Genomic DNA, 24,030 nt, shown 5'->3' with positions numbered 1-24,030 from the left:
GTAACAAGCTCATCCTGCACCTGCTCCAACCCCCAGCCCCGTCTAGTGACATCTGATGAAATCAGCGCGCGATCGCGCGCTGACCTCATCAGAGGTCACCCCCATTGCACTGGAATGCTTGCTCGATCGGGGTGGGGCACGTCAGAGAGGCATCAAAGGAAAGGACAGCCTTTCTATGTCCTTTGATGTCTTTCTGAGCATTTCTGCAGCCTGATAAAGCGATAGGGCTGCAGAAATGCCCACTAGATACCAGGGATTTTGATTTTTTAATGCATAAACAATGAAGGGGAGCGACCCCTTGGACAAGGGTCCTTCCCCTGGAGGGAATTATTTTATTAGGCCTTTTCTGCCCCCCCGGTGGCAGATCCACCTATTTTCATTAGTCCGGTCTATCCCCAAAGGGGGGCAGAAAACACTAGGCACCAGGGATTTAAAAAATATATATTTTTACAAATGGGGAGTGACCCCATAGGCAAGGGTTGCTCCCCTGGGGTGCACATTTATTTTAGGCCATTTGGGGCAGATCAGCCTATTTTAATTAGGCTTATCTGTCCCCAAGGGGGGGGGGGGCAGAAACCACTAGACACCAGGGATTTTTTTTATTTTTTACAGATTGGGAGCGACTCCTTAAGCAAGGGTCGCTCCCCTGGGGGAAATTTATTTTAGGCCATTTCTGCCCCCTTCCCGGGGTGATCAGCCTATTTCTATCATGCCAATCTGCCCCCATTAAACCAGGGATTGGTGCAGTGTGTTTTGTTTTGGGAGGCAGCCCCTTGGGCAAGGGTTGCTCCCCATGGAGGCACATTACTGTTGGCCATTTCTGCCCCCCTTGGGGGCAGATCGGCTTATTTTTGTAAGTCACATCTGCCCCCAAGGGGGGCAGAAACCATTTAGGCACCAGGGATTGGTGTGTGTGTTTTGTTTTGGGGGGCAGCCCCTTGGACAAGGGTTGCTCCCCATGGTGGCACATTACTGTTGGCCATTTCTGCCCCCCTTGGGGGCAGATTGGCCTATTTTTGTAAGTCCCATCTGCCCCCTAGGGGGGCAGAAAGCCCACCAGACACCAGGGAAGATATTTTTTTTAAAAAAGACCCCCGCCCCAAATAAATGGGGACAAGGTTGTTCTGCCCACCAGTGGGCAGATGGGGCAATTACCCCCAATCTACTCCCCGAAGTGGGGGGTAGAAAGCATACTAGATGCCAGGGAATAAAAAAAAAAAGAAAATAGTGTGGTGGTGGCTACCAACCAGTATGGGCATGGTTATGCCCCACCCCAACTGAAGGGGTTAACAGTCTTTCAGCTCTCCCCCCGCACACTAAAAGATCTTATCCCAATGGCAAGCAAGAGGACATTTGATTATTTAGAGTTTTGGTTTTACATTTGGACCATGAGAGCTTGTCTAACTCTCAAAATCGTCCCACTTAGAATGGTGAGTGCTGCACTTTTTGAAATGTGGGATGCTGCCATGTAGAAAAATCTATGAGAGCTAGACACATCTGAAAACTAAACATCTGGGTGATTCCAGAGTGGTGACCTTCACAGGCACCACACACCATTTTCTTACCCACAATGCCTTGCAAACCTCCAACTTTACATGAAATCACACATTTTTCCTACATTTTTGTGATGGAACCTTCCGGAATCTGCCGGAATCCACAAAATTCCTACCACCCAGCAATTTCGCATCTAAACCAATAACAATTCTGCCCCAGTTGTCAGCCTAAAATGTTTTTTTTCAAACTGCCCTTTTGGACCCGCTTTGGTTCCCCCTCAATTTCAACAAGTTTTTGGCTCTTCACCGTCAGAGGCACTTGGCCCACCTACACAAGTGAGGTATCATTTTTATCGGGAGACTGAGGGGAACGTTCAGTAGTAAGAAATTTGTGCTGGTGCGTGATCCCACACAGAAATGTGGGGAAAATGTGATTTATTTAGTTAAATTTGAGGTTTGCTGAGGATTCTGGGTAAGAAAACACTGGGGTATCCATGCAAGTCACACCTCCCTGGACTCCCTCTGGTGTCTAGTTTTCAGAAAAGTCTGGATTTGGTAGGTTTCCCTAGATGGCTGCTGAGCCCAGGACCAAAAACCCAGGTGCCCCACTGCAAAAACAGGTAGTTTTGTATTTGATCATTTTGATGTGTCCACGTAGTGATATAGGGCCCCGCCCTCCTCTTTGCAGATGATACCATCCTATTATCTCAAACTCCCATGGGCTTGCAAACTCTATTAGATAAATTTAGCGAGTACTGCAGCCTGAAGGGATTAGAAATCAATACAAACAAGACCAAATACCTGACTGTTAACCCTCATAAAGCACTTAAGAGAAACATTCGGATTAGAGGGCAGGCATTGGAACGAGTAACAAATTTCAATTATCTAGGGATACTCCTTGATGCTAAATTGTCATGGGCACCGCATGTTAACAAAGCTGCTATTTCCTTAGCGCATAGCTCCATGGCAATTAGCAAAAATTATAAATGTTCAAGGTCTAGTATTGTTTCACCAGTATTTGAGATCTATAGGTGCAAAGCACAGGCTGCTGCCCTATATGGTGCTGAACTCTGGGGATTCACAAACCTAACCCCATTGGTTACCCAGGAAAATAATTTTATGAGGGGGGTACTGGGTCTCCCTCCATCTACTCCACTGATTCCTTTAACCTATGATATTAACATGAAACAAATAGGTAAATTGGCAGCCTTGAGACTCTGGTCTACCCCTGAATTAATCCATTATAGGCAAGCGCTAATTGAGATTATAGACTTGGACAAGGCAATTTCCCTCCCGTGGCTCCATTATATAAGACAATGCTTTTACACTCTTGGCCTTAAATTTTACTGGGAAGAACCACATACACTAACAAAACAATCTAAGATTCAACTAAAACAAGTATTTTGGGACTTTACCTTAAACAGCTCTCTCTACAGCAAGGATCTAGGCAGACTTACTTTAAGTTTCCTGGACATTAAACCATTACCGTATGCTGAGGAATGGATAGATACTATCCAACCTAGACGAGCAAAAGTTTTATTCATGAAGCTTCGATATGGGACTCTCCAGGTTAAGGCTTTTACTTCTAAATGGGGCCCCTTCAATGGGAGAAGACAAGAGGTGATTTGTGGGCTGTGTAATATGGAGACTCCTGAAACGACGGACCATGTCCTCTTAAACTGCAATGCCTATGATAAACCAAGGAGGAAATGGCTTCGACCGATTTGCAGGAACGTTGGAATCAGGAACTATAATGAAGCAGCAAGATTCTTGAGATCTAGTACGATACCATATGTTGTTTTTGGTTTAAGCCGGTTTTTACTAGCAATTTCATTTATCAGAGACAAGGCGGGCCTAAGGCTCTAGGATTCAGTTATTTATTCATTTTATTTTAAATAGTCCTCACCTACCAAAGCAAAATAAGTCCCTGATGGCACTGGAGGCAATTCTAAGGGCTTTATAAAAATGTAATACTGTAATTGATTCTTATTTATAGCTTTTAAGATTAATATTTGCTTTTATCCAGACAGTTGGTTTTAGTCGCTAAATGAATATTTATTGTTGTTGGAATAATGTGTCTTTTGTAATACTTGATTGTTTGCCTCTTTTTGGCCTTCAGCCGAATATAGGCATGTATGGGAAAAAGAAATCGTTGGGCATTAGAGATTCTCACTCAGCTCTTAAAAACTAGCAAAACAAGACCACATGTGATGGTGGTAGGCACATTGCCAAGATTCTTAGAGGCACTTTGGTATGCTAGGGACAAATGTCTTACAAAAGAAGCACGAAATTCTATTTTTACAATGATCATTATTTGTGCGTACTTATAGTTCAAGAGACCAAGTGAACTTTCTTGCCAGTACACAGCCACTCCTATTAACAGTCAGATATCAATCCCATTTGTTTTGTGCACACAGATTGTATTTATAGTGATTCTATAATATTCTTGGTGTTTTGTAAAGTGATGTGTACTGTGTATTTCTACAATGTTTTAATCGATCAATTGCTTATTCTTTTCTTTTATCTAATTGTATTGTATGACCTTGGGGGAGTCCTGGATTTTTTTTTTTTTTAATCTTATGATGGGTTTGGTTTTACTGCTTTTATCAAATTGCTTCTGTTTTCTTTCAGAAATGTATGATTTGTGTCGGTATGCTCTTATGGTATTGTCTTACCGAAATAAAGCTGAAATTGAATTGATATAGGGCATTTCCTGTCACGGGCATTATGACTACCCACACAAGTGAGGTACCATTTTTATTGGGAGATGTGGGGAAATGCGGGGTAGAAGGACGTTTGTGGCTTCCCTCATATTCCAGAACTTTGCAGCACCAAAATTGAGGAAAAAGTGTTTTTGCCAAATCTTTAAGTTTGCTTAGGATTCTGAGTAACAGAACCTGGTGAGAGCACCACAAGTTACCCCGTCCTGGGTTCCCCTACGTGTCTAATTTTCAGAAATGTCAAGGTTTGCTAGGTTTTCCTAGGTGCTGGATGAGCTAGAGGCCAAAATCCACAGTTAGGCACTTTGGCAAAATATGATGTGTCCATGTTGTGTTTTGGGGCATTTCCTGTTGCGGGCACTACGCCTACCCACAGAAGTGAGGTACCATTTCTATCAGGGTAAATGCTGGCTAGAAGGAAATTTGTGGCTCCTCTCAGATTCCAGAACTTTCTATCACCGATATGTGAGGAAAGGGTGTTTATTTTGCCACAGTTTTATGTTTGCAATGGATTCTGGGTAACAGAACCTGGTGAGAGCACCACAAGTTACCCCATCCTGGGTTCCCCTAGGTGTCTAGTTTAAAAAATGTGCAGGTTTGTAGGTTTTTCTAGGTGCCGGCTGAGCTAGAAACCAAAATCCACAGCTAGGCACTTTGGAAAAAAACCACATACGTTTTCAATGTAAAAATTTGATGTGTCCATGTTGCGTTTTGATGTTTGGCACTAGGCTTACCAACACAAGTGAGGTACCATTTTTATCAGGAAACTTGGGGGAATCCTGGGTGGAAGGAAATTTGTGGCTCCTCTCAGTTTCCAGAACTTTCTATCACCGAAATGTAAGGAAAAAGTGTTTGTTCGCCAACATTTGAGGTATGCAGAGGATGCTAGGTAACAGAACCTGGTGAGAGCCCTACAAGTCACCCCATCCTGGATTCCCCTAGGTGTCTAGTTTTCAAAAATGCACATGTTTGGTAGGTTTTCCTAGGTGCTGGCTGAGCTAGAGGCCACAATCTACAGCTATACACTTTCCAAAAAACACGTCAGATTTCAATGTAAAAATGTGATGTGTCCATGTTGCATTTCCTGTTGCGGGAATTAGGCCTACCTACACAAGTGAGGTACTATTTTTATTAGGAGACCTGGGGGAACACAGAATAGAAGAAGACGTGTTATTGCCCCTTGTCTTTCTCTACATGTTTTCCTTCCAAATGTAAGACAGTGTGTAAAAAAGACAGCCTTTTGAGTAATGCCCTGTAATTCACATGCTAGTATGGCGACCCCGGAATTCAGAGATGTGCAAAACACCACTGCTTCTCAATACCTTATCTAATGCCCATTTTGGAATTACAAAGGTTTCCTTCATACCTATTTTCCACTCTTTATATTTCACCAAATGAATTGCTGTATACCCGGTATACAATGAAAACCCATTGCAAGGTGCAGATACTTTATTGGCTCTGGGTACCTAGGGTTCATGATGAACCTACAAACCCTTAGATTCCCACAACCAGAAGAGTCCAACAGATGTAACGGTATATTGCTTTAAAAAATCTGCCATAGCTGGAAAAAGGTATAGAAGAAAACATGGACAGAAATGGCTCTTTTTTTCACCTCAATTTCAATATGTTTTTATTTTAGTTGTAACTTTCCATAGGAAAATCTTGAAGGATCTACACAAATGACCCCCCCCCCCCACACACATACACTGTTCCTTTGCCGTATGTGTGCCCCTGCCTTATACACGACAAAACACACCACATACACACTATGATCCATTGCCATTCCATCACATCACAACACGTACTGCTGCAAACACACATTGCCATACATCCATGACACAACACACACACATTATTGACACTGAACCCACAACCGACACAACCACAACAACCAACAGAACTACACACTAATGTACACAAACAAATTCACACCTCACACCTACACACATCACGACAACGACCACCACACAACACACACCTGAAAGTTGCATGCAGCAACATAACACAAAACACAACATACACACCAACATCAATGCCATATGCAAGTGTCACACATACTGACACAACCACAGCACCCGCTCTAGCTCTCTCCACCTCAACGAGCCAATCACATCACACACATACATGCACTTACAGACTCAAACACAACTCATAGCACAACATGACAGGTACAGATCCCCTTGCAATGTGAACACATGTACACAGTTGATAGGTGTTATTGTACTGTCATAGTTGTAACAGCATTCATTTGCCAAAGAATACAGACACCAAAGTTATATTTGTATGTGTGCGATATGTGTTGTGTGCCAGTGTGTCCCCATCCGTGTCTGACCCACTCGTGCCCCCGACATATGCGTGTCACAGTAATCTAAAAACATCACTGTGACATGTATATGTTTGCTGTTGTCTTGAGCTCATGTGCAGTGACCCCCCCCTAACGTACACAGTCAATGCAGGTTCTCTACATTCGTGTCCCGCGATGGGGTGTGTATTCTCTGTGGTTCAGTGGCAGCAGCAACAGAGGGTGTTGTCTAGTCGTGTCCTGACGGAAACAGAGGAAGAATTAGGAAAAAAAGTTGGATATTCACCCCTTCCTCCCAATCCGTCAAGCCAGAATAGGAGGTTGGACCGCCACATTTGCTTGTCAGTAAGGCACATCCAAATCTGCATGGCGGTAAGAGTGGCTGGAGTCCTGCCACTAGCCACTCTTTCCTATGGTGCCGTGGCAAAGGATGGGAATCTTTGGCAGAGTTGGAAGCACTCTGGCAGGTTATCGTTTATTAGACCGCCAACATCTAAATGGGGCAGGTTGACTGCTGAGCCTGCGGATATGGTTTCCATTGAAAAAGTGGTGGCACACTGGTTACCACCAACATCTAAATCAGGCCCTTAATTCTTAGTCTCCAATTTCAAATTCCTTCACATTTACAGAACATTTAAAAATTTCCAGTTTTACATTTTGCTTCTTCATTATTCTGATATTATTATTTAATTCTCAAAGCAGTCGCAGACGACCTAATTAGGCTTTGTGAACCTCCAGGGGTACCCAGACCACAGGCTTTTAACTACTGCCATAGTGAATGTTCTCTAGTAATTCCTTCCAGTTCTGAGTGATCATGCTTGTTTGTTGACCCAAGGAACATTAAATAGTTGGATCTTTCTCCATAGTGTTTTTCCATTCTTCCTTTTTTCCACATAAGTCTTTCTTATGATTTGTACAGTGCAAGGGTACTGAAACTACCCAGTCAAAAATCACTGGTTACATCCTGTAATTTGCACCATGCAGTTCTGAGTTTGTGTCAGAAATGGGACAAACCATAGTACTGTGTCCTTTTCTGAATGGGTATCCCCAATTCTGGGACAATTCAGCTTCCATCTACCACGGCTAACATGTAATCTGGGCCATGGAGGACTATTTCCAGCATTACCAGTAATGTGTTTGAGTTCTCTCTCCCCATCTCAACATCTGAAATTAATCAATCTGCTGGAAGGCATCCTTCTAAGCCCACTTTTTGCCCATCTCTAGGACCTTTACTTGCTGCCTTCAAGTACACAAAGTTTTATGTCTCAACGTTATTAGAAATGCAGCTTTCATGGATTGTGATGGTTTCTCATTTTATTATATACTCTAGAGCGGCCATCTGAGTCTACCCACATCCCATGAGAGGAATAACAGCTCCTCAGTATTACCTATGTTTGTAGTGTCTGTGGCAGCAAGTAGGGGATCAAAGGCCAAATAAGTTTATTCAATTCATTTCAAATTTGCTGTTTTCGCCCTGTCTTTCTTTGCCCAATATCATTCCCAAGTGCCTCTATGATTTATGTTTATGATTGATTTCAGCTATTTTACTAAGCTATTTAGAGTCTATATATTTCTTATACATAAATAAACATATTGCACAGCACCATTTTACCTAAAACGTTTAAATTCTTGATCTCTCTACTCTGTTTAATTTACATATGGGATATCAGTGAGAAATTGGATTAAGATGTCTATATCTCTGGGTCACTTTAAGACAGTGATGCAAGCTATATGCTTGTATGGGCTGCATAATCCCCTGTAATGTGTCTACCGCCATGGTAAGAAGGGCAGGGCTTTGTGTACCTCAAAGGCCTCTCTTTGAAGTCTCCCACACTTGAAAAGCACCAATGGGTATAAGAACTGGACTTCTGACCCTACCAAATCAGTACACTTGGACCTGAGGACATTCTGTCAGGAAGAAGGACTGCTGGACTTCCCTGGTCTCGGCTGTGCTGTGCCTGCCCTGCTGCCTTCTTTACCTGGGAGTGAGGAGGGCTGGACCTGCATCTCTACATCCCAAGAACCATAGTGACTCAAATAGCTTGCTGGCTTGCCTCCTGTTCTGATGTCTCAGGGACCTCAAAGGCTTCACTTAACCCTGCTATTGCTTCTGGACTTTGCCAACTATGAGGCATGCCCTGCCAAGTGGCGCCAATCCAGTCCTGGGCCTTTAGAAGTACATTCTGTTTCCACAAAATTCCACTCATCGTCATCACTGCGTTAGTCGGAACTGGTGCATCATCTGCCTGACACCGAGGCATCACTTTTGCAGCTGAGGACATGGACATTGCAACACAGGTTGAACGGCTCAGCGTCAACGCATCGCCCTCAGCCCGATGCATCACCTTCACTTCACCCACTGAGTGGCTTGACAACGACCAATCATCTTCAGTGTCAAGGGTTCACTGAAGATGCATCCCCTACTGCGCAGATTGGAACAGACGCATTACCTGCTCATTGCCTCCTCTGCTACTCACATCAGGACTTTGACATTGGCGCATCTTCCATCCCAGCAGTACTTTTTCAGTGAGACATGGTTGGTCCCTGTATTCGACCCACACTCCATTGCAGTCGACCTGACTTTTCAGATTTGAACTAGCCTAGTGTGACCAGATGGCCCCGGTTCATGCTTTAAGCTTCTAAGCACTATATTTGCAGATGTTCTTTGAAAATTAATTTCTCTACTACTTATTAGATTTCTTTTGTTTGGGTCTTGTTTCACTAATAAAAATCTAATCCATTACTCTACCTTGGTATGGAGTCTTTTTGTCATCTTCTCACTGTGTTACTGTCCCAACTGGTGCACAAATACTTTACACATTGACTCTTTACGTTAAGCCTGACTGCTCTGTGCCAAACTACCAGAGGATGAGCACCAGTCAATATATGGTGTGTATCTGACTTACCCTGACTAGGATTGTGGTTCTTGCTTGGTCAGGGCTCATACCTCTGTCAACCAGAATCCCAATTTTCATACAAGGGCTTTTGTCAACCCTGTTTATGCATTGGTCGTCATCAGTCACATTGGTCTCCCTCCCACCACAGTATACGGTACAGAGAAGTGGCCCACTTCATCCACTGCCTGTCTTGCACTGTGAGTGCTGGCATTTTGCTTGATCAGACATGGACAGTCACCTGTGAAGGAGAACGCTTCAGTGCTAATGCTACTGGGTCACATTTTGCATGCGTTTATATTTTTGGAAAGTTTTTTGTGTATTGCATATATTCACCAATCAAATACACCTCCACAATAAAACATTGCATGTTTGCCAAAGGCAAAACTACTGATGATGCTAATGCTTATCTGCTGCTGGCACTCTCTGCCAGTTCACTTCCCCTTGACTTCTTTGCTTTTGTGTTGGCTGAGGAATTGCTAGGTTGTTTTTCTTACTCTTACCTGCCTTCTTGACCACTGTGAGGTTCTCCATGGTTTCTCCTTCCTTCTAGGCTAACACCATCTATGTCTCTGTCATGCCTGTTCTACTGGGGTATTTATGTCCTTCCCCTCTTCTAAGCTCAGGATTTTCAATACATTTATGTACTATAGCCTTTGCAAGGGGAGCCCATGACATATAGTGACATGCTGTGTGCTGGAATGATCAAGTGTAAATTGATCACATCAAGTAAATGCTTCAATATACTATTCTTCAGCTTACATCTTGTATTGCTCCCATTAAATACATCATAGACAGAACTTGATTATCCATCACTCATTGAATTATATCCCTTCCTTTTTTAATTGTTTAGATTGTTGTCACTATAATATGCTCTGGTAAAAAACATAATATTTAAAATTCGAAGGCTCACATAGGCACTCTATGGATAAAAGGGAAATACTCAGACTATTGCTTGAGTTGTACAGAATACATCCTAACATTTTCAGGATTTCCATATGCTCTGTCCTGAACCCCATAATGAATGACATAGTGTAAATAAATATACAAATCTCTTTCTCATTCTCCTGTCTCTTCTCCCACTGTCTAGCACCATATTTCCAGAGCGAGTGTCCTACTTTATCACCCTGAACTGGTAGTATTAGAATAGATGTAAGGTTTCTTATAAAATGTTTCATAGGTTCATGAGTCCTTAGTTTATTCCTTTTCCTACAATTCTGTAGAGTCACTCCACATATGAACCCTTTGACCACGCCCTAGATTGGATGAGCACTGTCTCTATAGCCATGAAGACACACAGTGACTGACTGAACTGCAGGACATGATAGTGATGGATCATCAAGGTTCCCAAAGATGTGACCCATTTATTTTACATTTATGATAAAAATGTGTCCTCTTGAGCAACTCCACTGAAACCTCGGGCATTAGGCTATCACCAACAAATTTCTGTGAACCTTCCCCTCTCCCCAATTAATATTCCTTGTGGTGCTAATAAAGGTTGTCTTACACCTCATTGTGATACATCTCAAGGCAAATGGTGAGTGGGGGGCTGCTCTGAAAGAGGGATAGAGAACTTCTTTGAACTCTGATACATCATTCTGAAGCTGTATGAAAATGGACATAAAAACACCACATACCAAAGTGATACTCCCATTAAAAGAGAAAAAAACTGGAGAAGTTTGAGGTCCCATTTGCAAATTCCCCCAGAGTAGGCATGGTTTCACTCTTCTTGTGCTGCAAAACACAAACCATGTCAATCTCGACTAGCAAAAGTCAAAACAGAGAGTGCCCATGATAGAGACAGAGAGAGAGAGGGAGAGAAAATAATTTCACTTCAGATAGTTTCGAAGACAAAGGAAGGGAGGAGGTTTACACCCAATTGTGAATTTACCTTTCATAAACACATTTTTAAAGAGAAGCTTGTGATATTAACACTGCAGCTGATTCTACAAACCATTTAGTTACTGGACTGTATAGTATCAATCAATGTCTGAAATTGTGCTTCCATGTATCAACTATCAAATGAGAAGGCAGTCAACTGAGATTTTATAGGAGGCAAACACTTTCAACTTGGGTTTACCTTGGCTCCCAGAATCTTTACTAAAGTCATGGCTGGGGTCATCTGCTTTGTTAAGAAATTCCTCTTATTATCACTGGATGGAAGGTTAATAAAAAGCTTCACTCTAGATCCCATTCAAGAGAAATTGCAACAATCATCCTTTCAAGCAGTCTAGGTTTTCCCACATCCTCGAAAAGGCTAGGCTGCATTTTATGAAGGCAACAGTGGGCAAGTGCATACTGTAGGTATACCGTATCAAGCAAAGCTGCATCATATCAGGCTAAGATAATTAGGGTTTTGGAAAAAAAAACACCCCTAGATTGTTTGCGTACCTCTTGGACAGGGGTGGTGACATTTTCATCTAGTTCTCTTAGTTGAGTGAATTGTGGTCGAGAAATTTTGGCCTAAGTTTCACATGTTTTCTTCAAGTATAATAGAAAATCAACCTGACTTCCTATGAAAATATTCTGTTAGGTGATGTCCACTCTCACAGGATCACCTGTGATCACTCATAAGACGGGCCACGCATGGGGGCAGGGGTTCATTGGACAGGACCATGGAAGGTGCATAGAGGTAGGTTTATGGCTAGAACATGAAATGATGCAGGGCTTGACCAGTTTAGAAACTTTGCTTATGGAAGGCAGGGTTCAGAGCATAGTACCAAGGGTGCCAAGTCCCTGCTTCTTTACCAGGTCTGGAAGAGTACATCTGGGGAGCATGACATTGAACACCTTATGTCCTAACAGGAGCTAGTGCTTCATTTGAGAGCCTCATCCCAACTACATGCATGAATTTATAAATGTATGTGATATTGCATTGTACCACACACATTAGACACCATTTATGGGATACAATCCAGCTATCCCTATTTTGTAAGTCATATGCATTTAGAACTGCACTAGCATTTCAACATATGGTCACTATGTCACTTGTTCACTGTGTAAAGTCCTCTAGAATGGTGCAATAATGAAACAACTACGCTTACTCAATTAAGTTGTCTCTTAAACGTTTGCTTTTTCATGTTTCATTTGCCAAATGTTGTACAAACTGTATTTACCACAGACTAGCACCTTTATTGATAGTATGATAAAGAATGTGCCAGTGATTACATGGTTATATAAATGCCCTTTTTCTTTACAGGCGGTCTAGGTGGACGAAGCAGATCGGCTGCTACTAGTCCCACTGGGTCTGTACATAACACTCCAACTCACCAATCTAAACCACAACATTTGGATCCTTTTGCTGATCTGGGGACACTTGGTACAAACCTAACAGGTTATATTAAAAATAAATTGTCACATTAACATCTGGGATATTGAGAAGTGAGCGGCATGAATGAGAAATTGTGTGTGAGCATCGTGATTTTTTAATTTGATGGAGCTGGATATAATTAAGGGGAGATATTTAAGAAAACTTGCGGTGCCAGATATCAAGCATAAAATGTCCAAAGAAGCTAAAATCTTGTATTTGAGCCAGATAAGTCATGAGAAGCACTTGAAAGGCAGAATCTGGGTGAATGGCGTTAATATGCAGGTATATTTATAATTTGAATGGGAATTTCGGATATTTTCTTTATGCACTTCAAAGTCTTATGAGCAGAAGAAGTCATAACTCAGTCTCAACAAAGTCAATTAATTTAATATATACACAAAAACACACTGACATTGATCAGTTATGGTAGTCGAGCACACCATAACTTGCAGTCCCAATACAATTCTTATGGACTCACCAACGATGAGACAAATTACACCTCAAATGGCATCGATGATATGACTAATAATGTTACATTTAACCTCAACATTGAAGTTATCTATCGCATCACTATGGATATAGTGTAATTAATTTTTTGGATCTGTGTTGTTATTAGCTTTTGCATGAATATGCAAAATCGCAGCAAACTTATTCACAATTACCCCTAATTACGTGGAAAGCATATCCACCATTTTGAGATCTATTTCTGTGGAAATGCGTCCTTGCATAATTTTTTTGCACAGGAATGCATTTAAACCTACAGTTCTTTTGTTTTTGTGCATTTGCAAGACATTTTTGGCACAAATTGTGTGATTACGCTAAATTTTTACCAGAAACGCCATGTAATTTTGCGACTTTCAGGAATTTTGGTTAATAATCATAATGTGAAATTCCCCAAATTATGCAATTTATGCCAGCGTAATTTACATTTCACCCAGGTATTGAATGATGTTTTGTTGGAAGGCATTGTTTTTCGTTGGTATAATAAATACTTGTAATAACTCTAACATATACACATTAATAATTTTGATTGCTCAAAGAGGTAGAAAATGTAATGCAGTTTGCTAGAAAAATATTCTGACAGTTAATTGAATAGAGTTAAAGGCCCAGAAGCAGCCTAATGAAAATGTTGCATTAAACGTGTAAAAAAGTATTAACATCATACAGTGTGGACTATGGCAGGAAGCCAGTTTGACTGAAAATAAATGGTAGAGGTTTTTTTTTACAATTCAAAATGATGTGGTTTTATAGCTTTTAGATTGAGGCATACCTTTTTTTCTGTATCTTCAACAGGTGGTTCGTCATTTAGCAGCCGTCCCACCACGCCAACTGGAATGGGTGGAGGATTCCCGCCTCTGAGCTCTCCCCAAAGGCCATCACCTCAGCCAGGAGGTGGAGGTTGGCAGCCAAGTACTGGTTTTGGTTGGCCACAATCCCAACCAAAGCCCCAGCAAAATGCACCCCATTCTTCTCCACAGAACAGACCAAACTACAATGTTAGTTTTACTGCCATGCCCAGTGGGCAGAATGATCATCGTAAAAGCACAACTAATCTTGGTAAGGCAATAATTGTATAAAAGTGGGAGTTTTGTCCCTGAATTCACTGTTTTACGTACATAATATAGTATTACAAAATTGTGTATGTTTGTGTAAGAGAGATCAATTTTGAGTCCAATATTGTGTACTACTACTACTACTAATAATAATAATAATATCAATAATGAGGCTAGGAAGAAGAATATTGGTGATTGCTCTTCAGCACATGCCAGCAAGACAAATGTAACGCACTAAGGCCCTCATTATAACCCTGGCGGTCGGTGACTGCCAGGGCTATAGTGGCGTTCGTACCGCCAACAGGCTGGCGGTACTGGACACCACATGTTGACAGTGCGGTACCACTGCGGTAACACCACCGGGACCGGCTGTATACCGCCATGGCGGTCCCAGCGGTCGTAATCACACCCTCATTGGCATATATTAATTTGCTTGCAGCGCTGCCCTGGGGATTTTGACTTCCCTTACCGCCAGCCTGTCCATGGCGGTAGACATTGCATTGGAAAGGTTGGCGGTAAGTGGACTCGGAGTGCCCCTGGGGGCCCCTGCACTGCCCATGCACCTGGCATGGGCAGTGCAGGGGCCCCCAGGCATAGCCCCATCGCGCATTTCACTGCCCGAATTTCAGGCAGTGAAATGAGCGATGGGTGCTACTGCACCCACTCCACATCAGCATTGCCGCTGGCTCTATTACGAGCCGGCAGCAATGTTGATGTGACTTTTCCGATGGGCCAGCGGACGGTAACACTGTTACCATCCGCTGGCCCAGCGGAAAAGTCGAAATAGGGAGCCAGACATACCGCCAGCAATGGCGGTATTCTGGCGCCTGCAGCCTCGGTCTTCTGGGAAAACCACTGAGGTTGTAATGAGGGCCTAAGCCATCTTGCTAGCATGGCATGTGTTTTTAAATACGTTTGGACAGATTACTGCAGATATGCCAGAATGACCACACTATCTGAGGGCTAAAGATTACAGGCCTAATAAGAGTATGGCGGATGGGTTACTCCATCACAATGGTGACAGATATCCCATCTGCCAAAATATAAATCCCATAGGATATAATGGGATTTATATTTCAGTGGACGGGATATCCGTCATCGTTGTGATGGGGTAACTCCTCTGCCAAACTCTAAACCAGGCCCTACATTTTCTTGTTTCTGCAATTTTACCCCACTTCTTTTTCATTTAACTAATACAAAAGGACATCATTTGATTGAAACAGCTTGAGATTTTGGTTTCCTGGCTGCAAAGACTCGGAACCTCAACTGAAACTGTATCTATCCCAGTGCAGATGATCTTTGTATTTGGAAAAATAATGTGATAGAAGCACGACATTGATCAGATATTCTATGAGAATATATTTGTTTTGTTTATATTAAACATATTTTGCCTGTCTGCCTTTGTTCCATCACAATATGTTAAATCAAACTTTACACAAAAAAAAACATCAGGAACATGAAAGACTGAGACTGGAGAGGGAAAACTTCTGGCTTGAGTAGACAGAACTTGGAAGCTAAAACAATACACAAGGAATGGAAGAAGAGACTGTTTAACGAGTACAAAGACCATGAAGAATTAGCCCCTGTACAATTGCTTGGGACATCAAAACAAAGTGACGGATGGAATGCTCAAATTATTCTTAGCCACTGGCAGTTTTGCTCAATGCCAAATCCCAATATATATATTTTTTTGCGCTCCCTGCCACCTGTTTGGACCCAGCCATATGGAAGTCAGTTTATGATGCTCTGTAAAGTTGTAGTCATGAACAAATTGGGAATAATCTTGTAAAGCTATCTTGCTTTTGGTTGCAAGTCAATTTAACAACACTGTGAGCCCGATTACGGGTGTGGCGGTCTTATGACCGCCACATAACAACCAGAGCGGTCTGACAGGCAGGGAACCGCCAGATCCACCATGATCTTGGATCCTGGCAGTCTGGCGGTGGCGTAGATCCTAATCCACAAGCAGGGGAATTACGACCTTGTTCTCATTTCCATCCGCAAAACTCAAAATGACTCCCTGTGTTTGTGAATTTGGGGTGGCACATGTTCTTCCTATTTGCTCAGGCAGAAAGGGGTGTTAAATTTAGCTCGCCATGCCATTTTCTTTCATGAAGATTTCTCTCTCTGCACCTAAGAGTAATATAGTGCATTTCTTTTTTGTCGTTCCCTGATGTAACTATGCTTAGCCTTTTTAAATCATGGACCTGAGCACACTTGGTCGGAATATTATACAGGGCTCTATATGGTGATCGTATGTTAGTTATTACAATATTTCACTTATCCTTTATTCGAGCAGATAATTTAGCACTCTTTAGTGAAGGTCTTATGACTTATGAGATTTAAAATGATTTTGTTTGTCAAGCTCATGTTAGAGTTTGGCTAGAAAACATATGCTATCCTAACATTAGGAAAGGAATTTTGTATTATTCATGGGTTTTAGAAATATTATTATTGAGTGCCTTTTGGAAATGGCCATCTCTACAGAGTCACTGCCATACTGTTTGCCTTCCTCCTCCTATTTTGCTATCCTTAGTACTCTGTGCACTTTACCACTGCTAACCAGTGCTAAAGTACTTCTGCTCTCTCCCTAAAACATAGTTTAATTGGTTCACACCCTTATTGGCATATATTCATTTTCTTGTAAATCCCTTGTAAAGTAGTATACCATATACCCAAGGCCTGTAAATTAAATGCTACCAGTGGACCTGCAGCACTTACCCACTTAGGTAGCACCTTAAAACATGTCCCAGGCCTGCCATTGCAGTCTGAATTTAGTGCCCCACTGCCACATCAACTTGGCATTTAAAACCCTTTGCCAAGCCCTAAACCCCACTTTTCTTACACATATGTCACCCCTAAAGTAGGTCTTAGGTATGTCATAGGGCAGGGTGCTGTATAATTAAAAAGTAGAACAAGTACATTTAAGTCTTACATGTCCTAGTAGTGAAAACCCCTGAAATTCGTTTTTCACTACTGTGAGGCCTACGCTATGTTCGCAGGCTGCATTGCCTCTCCATGCGCCCATGCTGTCTCTGGGAGCGCCCTGGCCACTTCCAGGACCAAAAGGGATAATACAAAGACATTTCTTCAACGTGCGGCAGGTGTGAAAAATCCTCTGTTGTGTGTGGCAGGCTGCACTGTAGGAGGTCCAGGACATGTACCAAAGACAAAGGGTCTGCTCCTTCCATTAATTCAATAATGGAGCATTTCAGGTGGCCAATCTGGGGCAGTGTGAAATAAACGCCTTGAACTTTATTTTGTTTAAAGACTTGGCAAATACGTTTTTTTACCGATCCTCCTTTTAATTTATTATCGCATACTAGAGCTCCTTCAAATAGGTGAGTTCAGGATGCCTATTGCACAGGGCTGGTTTTAGGGTTGTGCTGTGTGTTCAACAGTTTTCAGGCAACAGTAAAAGTGTTAAGATAACTGGTGATTAATAGGCCTGCTAGAGAGAGATCGGAGTTTTGTCTAGAGGCAGTTTTGACATCTAAAGTAGAGCCGAGGGTTAATATGCCTGCTGCAAAGAAAGTGCACCATGCAAACAGAACTGTATTTATGTGGATAGCTAAGTGAGTTACTGCTTTTGTCCCACAGATCCTTTTATTACTTGCAATTCATAATTTACAATCCTAATATAGCACAGTGACCTATGAATTGTTACCAAAGCTGCTTGTAAACTGCTAGGTTACCCCTTTTGCCCACAGCCAGCAGCATCTTGCTCATGCACTATCTTCCCTCCATTCCTCGGAGTCCATCATACTAAAGGGCATCATAGAGGGGGCAGGGAGAGGACTCACGTGTGTGTTCTTGGGAAGAGTTTCAGTGTCTTGGGGGAGCACCAGACCAGCAGAGGGCAGGTTGAGGAGAGCTCTATTCTTGGAATAGTGAGCCATATTAAGGAGAATTTTGGGCTTGGGTTGTAAGGTAAGCCTTTCATCCGAGGTGGATAGACTGAGCACCAGTGATTTGTGTAACAGTTCCTCAAGATATAGCTTTTGGCTGTAAACTTCTGTTAGTGCAAATGAGAATGAGTAGCCATGCATACAATAATCCTTACCCATGTGAAATAGAGTTCCGAGAATCAGTCTGCTCTCACTAGAGGGCAGGAACCAGCACTGGAGGTAGAATTCGGAAGGCTGAGGGTCAGAGAGGGCCATGGCAGCACAGGGCAGGGGTATGAAGGACTTGTAGATTGACTTGCCGGGATTGCTGGGAAGAAGCATGTCAGTACTGTGGAGAACTCAGAGTGAATGGGGACATCAGCACTGGGCTCTGGATGGCCCAGTGAAGGAACCTCAGCAGAATTGGCTAGAGTTAGAGCACTGTGAAGAGTGGGGGCTTAGCACATTGGTCTTGAAGGCTGATTTGCACTCCTGCACACGTGTTCCATCTGGTGGAATGCAGGGCATGCATATGCGCACAGTGAGGGTTACTTGGATAGAGGTACCTTCCGGGGCCTGGCACAGGCTGAGGGTACTCGCAGATGCATTGTGGCAATGGGAGCCTACAATAACTGGAAGCTGGCAACCTGGGGTCAGGAGGTGTAAGAGTCTGGACCATGCCGCGTAAGAGCCAGATGCTACTCAGAATGGGGGAGGTCATCAATGACGAGGGTTCTCAGCTTGAGTGCTGGTTCATTCACTGGGTTTGTGGTGAAGCTTGCCACGAGGAAGGAAAAAATAGGACAAGGGGACAGAGTGGAAGTTGATAGATAAGGTGAAAAGGCAATGGAAATTAAGAAGAAACAGAAGGTTGGAATGCAGTAGAACTGGATAGAAAGAGGTTGGGAGGAGGAGTGGGCAACTATGGAGGAGTGATATTGAGGAAGTAAATAAAGGAGGGACACAGAAGGGTACAGTGAGAATAGGATATGGAGTAGAGAGAATAAAGACAGGAAAGTCCCAGCATTGGAAAATGGACAAACAATTAGGAAGAACAGTATGATGATAAAGGTGGGAGTGTAAAGAAAAGGAGAAAAGATAGGAACGGGGACTGGAAAGAAAGAAAAGGTGCAGGATGTGAAAGCAGAATAATAGAAAGGACATAAATAATAGTAAGATTGGGAGGTAAGAAGATTTGGAGGAGAGGATAAAGGAAACAGGGATTTGAATGTAGAGACAAAAGTGGGCATGTGTGGAGAGGATGACCTATGGGATTGAGATAGTAAAAAGGAAGATGTGAATAAGCAAGAATTGCTGGGAAAAAGAAAGGGCTGTGAAACATAGAAATGAGGGAAAAAGGAAAAAAGAAGGAAGGACAATAAGAACAAACAAAAGGTGTTAAGTATCCAGAGGGGAGGCAAAAGATTGAAAGGGACATTTAGAAGAGTATCAGGGCAACAACCGAGCACTAGTTCAATAGGTTAATCTCATAGGTAACAACATTTGTAAGTACAGTAGTTAAGTGGTTTTGTACATGGTTGCTGTCTAGGAGCTTTCTAATGTAACAAATTGAAAACTTGAATAATACAGATTTTCAAAAAAATTAGATAGGTAGACAAAGATGGCAACCAAGGACATCAGAGAGTTTGGGGAAGAGAGAATGGTAGGATGTAGACTGGAAGAGAGGGGAGGCAGGTTGAGAGAGAAGTACAGGAGAGTGGAAAGGGAGAAAGAAAAGTGGGGAAGAGAAGGAGGCGCAAGGAGACGAGACTGCAACTTTTGAAAAAGAGAGAAACAAGCTAAGGACAAGTGAGAGAAGTGGATAGAGATAAGAAAAGGCTTAACTTAAGAGGCAATGTGTAAAGTATTGTGCAACACTTAATTACAAAAGCACAGCGAAAGACTCCACACCAACGTAGAAAATAGATAGTATTTATCTGGGTAAAACAAGACCAAAACAACAAAAATCCAATTAGTAGAAGTCGAAATAGGTGTTTTTAAAGATTAAGGGACCTTGGCAGATGGGGTACTCTGTCACAAACATAATGGATATCCCGCCTGCCATTTTACAAGTTCCATAGGATATAATGGAACTTGGAATATGGTGGACGGGATATTTATCACGTTTGTGACAGAGTATCTCATCCGCCAAGGTCGTAATCAGGCCCTTAGCGTGAAAACAGTGCTTAGAAGTCAATAGTGTCAAACGGTTACTTGAGTTCATGAGGGAACAGGGCAAATCCAAAATCCAAGCTGACCACAATGGAGAGTAGGCTGGCTATAGAACCCATGCAAGGTCCACTGAACAGTACCTTTGATAGAGTAATGCATCGCAGGCAAGCACACAATGCGTCAATATTTTATCGCACACAGGCACTGCATCATCAACGGGCCCTGTAGAAGTGAATTCTATGCTTCATCATCAGGCAGCGCAGAGTGTTGTCGTAGGGCTGCACAGTCTGTAATTCCACTGTCGTCGAGCAACTGCTGCATCATCATCAGACATGCAATGCTCTACTTTTTCTGCCACACTTGGGGTGATGCATCCCTTTTTGTACATTGTAGCTGCAGATCCCACTTTTGAAGCTGAGGACACTGAAGAGGGGCACCTCAGGCAATGGCAGAAATCAGTTGGAAGAGTCCAGCATTATTAGGAGAGTTCCAGGCAGTCTTTGATGTCCCTGAGACTGCAGGAGAACAGGGGGCAAGCCAGCAAGCCCTTGGAGATTCTTGGGTTCAAGGATGTAGAGAGCAAGTCCAGTCCCTCTCACTGCAAAGTGGTTTGGGATTTGTATTGAGTTGTGCTTTCCCTGTGTTGCTGTTTGTGTGCTGCATAAATACTTTACACATTGCCTATAAATTAATCTTGACTGCTTTTTGTGTCAAGCTACCTAGGGTTAAGCACAAATGAATCTACTGACTTTTGTGGTCACCCTGCAAGGGACTGTGGCTGTTGCTTGGCCATGGATCACACCCCAGTCAACCAACAACCCAATTTCTCACAGTACCTTCGCAAGAGGATCATTACTAGGTGCTTCAACCTGTTCTGCGCTGTTCAGTGCAGCAGAACAGTCTACGGAGATTGGTTTGATGATGGGTTCAACTCTGGAGGTATACCTCATGTATCTGTCACCTTCGGAAATCCCTCCTGAAACATCTGTAGCCCTTTTTCCTGAACTTCCACTGTTCCTCAGAGGTCTTCTTGGGGACTTGTGTGGCAGTTGAAAGATGTCTCCTGTTACATAATCTGAAATGTCACCACTCATCCTTTCTTGGGAAGACCTCACTTGAGGTTGAGAGGCTTACTATTGTAAATGAAGTTCTGAATCTCCTTTTAAGTTAGATTATTTATTATGATACATAAAAACAGCCCCGACAGCATTCAGCTCTGTCTCCTCCCAACCAACGGACTTCCACCCCGACATTCTAATTCTATAGCGTGTGTGCAAGCATTCCAATTCACCGTGTGCACACATAACTACATAAATATAACACATCTCCCCTTCATAGAAATACAAATACATTGCCTACTAGTCAACACAACCATTAAAATAAACATCTTCCTACAAACATCTTAAGAACAATAATTCTAACATATCATTGTGTACATCAAATATTGCGAAAACAAAATTACACAAGAGTAAGTTCAGGTATAATCTACACATTACATTCATAATCCTTTAGCCTTTTAGATCTAAATCTCTTTCAACCATATTTACTGACATCAGTGTGAGTTGTCAACCCTCCATCATCATTACTAAAAGGTTGAACACCAACACCAGTTCTTTGTTTTTGCCATGTGGACTCCTGGACACTGTTCCTTTGCGGAAACATGATAGCTTGTGTGTCACTCTCCTTATCCAGCCTCTGTATCTCTTGTGCCTTACTACCAATTGTTTCATTCCTCAACCATGTATTTTCCTGCACCCTATCTATTTTTCCACCTTCATATGGTACAACCCTACTCACATGCCACACTCTTCCATCACTAAGTAGAACAGAATTGCACAAGATTTTTTTTAACCATTAGCAGTGGGTAGAATCTTCCTTCTTCTTTACTTTAAAAACCAGGAATCTTCACTCTAACTAAATCTCCAATGCGAACAACTACCTGTTTGCATTTGTGTTTTGCATCATACATTTCCTTTGTATGCTTCTGTTTGATGCTTATATTTTTCTTGATTAAATCTGGAGACCAATCACTCCTTCTCGACTTAGTCTTCCAACCTATACTATCCTTTCCTAACAGAATTCTACCTCTCATTATTTCAAAAGGACTACGACCTGCAATATCACTAGGTGTAATTCTATATGACCAAACAGTTTTCCATACCTCTTTTTTTCCATGGTAAATTTGCACTGTTAGCTAACTGTATGGCATTTTTTAGGACCCTGTTAAAGCGTTCTACCACACCATTCCCAGCTGGGTGATAAACTGTTGTGGTACTGTGTCTCACCCCATTCTTTTTCAAAAACATTTTAAAATGTTCAGACATAAATTGGGGTCCATTATCCGTCAGTATAACCTTAGGTAACCCTTCTCTCACAAATATTTTATCTAAAAATTTCACAATAGTTGAAGAGTCGATTCTTGTAGTGATTTGCATCTCTGGCGACTTTGAAAAATGGTCCATTAATGCCACGATACAGTTGGCAACTCTGTTCTCATAAATCAGTCCTGTGATATCTAATCCTACTCTGTCCCAAGGCATATCAGGACATATTAACGGACCCAGAGGAGGTTTAAAAATTAATACATTATTATCTGTTTCGTTACATAACACACAATCTCTCACTTTCCTTTCAATGGCCACATCAATTCCTGGCCACCAATATAATTCTTTCACTCTATTTTTCATTTTTGAAATTCTCAAATGCCCTTCATGACAAATGTCTAACAATTTGTTTTTAAGAGTTTCTGGAGGAATTAGTTTGCCCCCACGTAGTACCATATTATTCTCTAAAGACAGTTCATGTTTCAGTTCCCAAAATATGCGTAAATTCTCTTCCAGCTCATTCTTACTAGGTCAACTTTCCACAATCAAAGAATGTACTTTCGATAAAACGTGGTCCTTCTTCATAGCCATTGACCATTCTTCTTCTGAAATTCCTTGTAAACCTTCCATAATTTCTGCCACACACTCACCTTCAGTCTCAACTAAAGTAGAGCCCTGTGCCTTTAGTGGTAATCTGCAATAATGTTTTTCACCCCTGGAACATACTGTACTTCATTTTTATAGTCCACAAGTTTTATAGATAAACGTGCTAATTGTGGTAAAGCTTTGAAAAAACACTCACAGTGAGAATTTTCATTAGTGGTTTATGATCAGTGCGCAAAATTACTTTCATACCCCAAATGAATTGTTTGAATGCTCCAAGCCCCAAACACACACCAAAGTTTCCCGTTCAATAACAGAATATCTTTCTTCAGTTTCAGTTAGTATACAAGAGGCAAAAGCAATTACACACTCCTTTCCATATGAGTCTACTTGTGCGAGGACAGCTCCTATACCTTTCTTGCTTGCATCAGTCGTTACAATACTTTGCAAATTGGGATCAAACCCCTGAAGAGCTGGTGCTCTCATAATATCATTTTTAATCCTTTTAAAAGCTTCTTAACACTCTTCCGTCCACTCAACTACCACTTTGTTTTTTAATAATTGCTTGATGGGATATGTTTTACTGGCAAAATTATGTACATACTTAGCATAAAATTCTGCTAAACCTAAAAATGCTCTTGCATCATTCTTATTGGTGGGAATTGGCACCCCACTTATGGCTTCCAACAGCTCTGTTTTAGGCTTGATTCCTTTTACATTTATCTCATGACCCAAATATGTAACCTTATTTCTTGCAATTTTACATTTGGAA

At 42.0% G+C, this 24,030-nt stretch overlaps 1 protein-coding gene across 8 annotated transcripts in view; it reads left to right on the top strand.

The window, feature by feature from the left end:
• DNAJC6 (DnaJ heat shock protein family (Hsp40) member C6) overlaps positions 1 to 24,030 on the top strand; it is a 482,733-nt gene that overhangs the window by 380,912 nt on the left and 77,791 nt on the right. For 5 of the 8 annotated variants that reach the window (XM_069232500.1, XM_069232498.1, XM_069232499.1 and 2 more), the window contains 2 exons: positions 12,609 to 12,743; positions 14,013 to 14,276. In XM_069232500.1, the coding sequence (XP_069088601.1) occupies positions 12,609 to 12,743; positions 14,013 to 14,276 (399 nt within the window). The remainder of the gene's footprint in view (positions 1 to 12,608; positions 12,744 to 14,012; positions 14,277 to 24,030) is intronic. The other 3 variants (XM_069232501.1, XM_069232497.1, XM_069232496.1) reach the window with 1 other exon arrangement.

This window comes from Pleurodeles waltl, chromosome 4_2, assembly GCF_031143425.1.
Source record: "Pleurodeles waltl isolate 20211129_DDA chromosome 4_2, aPleWal1.hap1.20221129, whole genome shotgun sequence".
Lineage (NCBI taxonomy): Eukaryota > Metazoa > Chordata > Amphibia > Caudata > Salamandridae > Pleurodeles > Pleurodeles waltl.
The sequence above is the reverse complement of the archived record's forward strand: the minus strand, read 5'-3'. Positions and strand labels throughout refer to the sequence as shown.